At 39.0% G+C, this 1,103-nt stretch overlaps 1 protein-coding gene across 1 annotated transcript in view; it reads left to right on the plus strand.

Moving 5' to 3' along the window:
- The window catches only part of LOC106870738 (myosin-G heavy chain-like), a 13,942-nt gene extending 13,205 nt beyond the window's left edge, over nt 1-737 (plus strand). The window contains exon 4 of the mRNA XM_014916925.2: nt 630-737. Within this exon, the coding sequence (XP_014772411.1) occupies nt 630-737 (108 nt within the window). The remainder of the gene's footprint in view (nt 1-629) is intronic.
- The last annotated feature ends 366 nt before the right edge of the window (nt 738-1,103 follow it).

Raw genomic sequence — 1,103 nt, forward strand, 5'->3', positions numbered from 1 at the left:
TGGCATATACAACATAATGGGGAGCTGCCGTTCTTTAATATGTTGGCCTGGTAGTTCTTTGTAGGTAGGCATTGATCTTGGGCTGCTATGATAAACCCCTCTGTTTCTGATTTCAAGCCAGAGGCCATTAACCATTGGTGGGTAAGGGCTTTGTCAATATCTGCATTATTCGCTCTCTTTGGGTATTATTATTATTATTATCATTATCATTATCATTATTATTATTATTATTATTGCAGCGAGCTGGCAGAATCGTTAACACACCGGGCGAAATGCTTAGCAGTATTCTGCCCGTCGCTACATTCTGAGTTCAAATTCCGCCGAGGTCGACTTTGCCTTTTATCCTTCTCGAGTCGATGGGACAAATACCAGTGAAACACTGGGTCGATCTAATCGGCTTACCCCCATCCCCCCGAATTTGCTGGCCTTGTGCCAAAAAGTTTGAAATTATTATTACTGCCCTCCTCTTTTCCCAGAAACATGACTAACTAGTTTCAAAATGAAAGTGAAACTAAATTTCTGAGAAGTGACTAGTGTTTCTATGTGCACACACGCATACAACAGTTGCGTATATATCCGTTTCATAGAACTGATTGTACTTTCATTTTTCCATTAACACTTCATTTTAGTTTCTGTCTGCCGTTGTTGTTTCCACGGTTTATTTGAAGCTTTTTATTCAACCTGCCCACCGACGAGAGACATTCCTTCTTTTGAGTTTGAACACAGTTCAAACTTGACACTAAACAACCGAATAACCAAAAACAAACAGTTTATTTTTCTTCTTCTTGTCTTTATTATCGTCAAAGTGAGTTCCATTACCGTCTGTTGGATTGCGACAGAGATCGAAACCCAAGAGCTGTTACCACTCAAACTGCTGAATAACTCGTTCAGAGATTGAATAAAAAAATAAAAAAATTATGTTGCTAAAACCGTCTGAAATTCGTTATACACAACATAAGATTCGAGGCCGCTTCCAGAATCGTTACTGCTGCCACCATCCCTATATTGGTGATCTTGTAGATTCTATTGTGGCAGGTGACACGAAGATCAGTAGTATTCAAAAGATAACTGTCGTTTTACACAATGGGAATTATTATTCTCTC

The sequence above is a fragment of the Octopus bimaculoides genome, unplaced genomic scaffold, assembly GCF_001194135.2.
Source record: "Octopus bimaculoides isolate UCB-OBI-ISO-001 unplaced genomic scaffold, ASM119413v2 Scaffold_20322, whole genome shotgun sequence".
Lineage (NCBI taxonomy): Eukaryota > Metazoa > Mollusca > Cephalopoda > Octopoda > Octopodidae > Octopus > Octopus bimaculoides.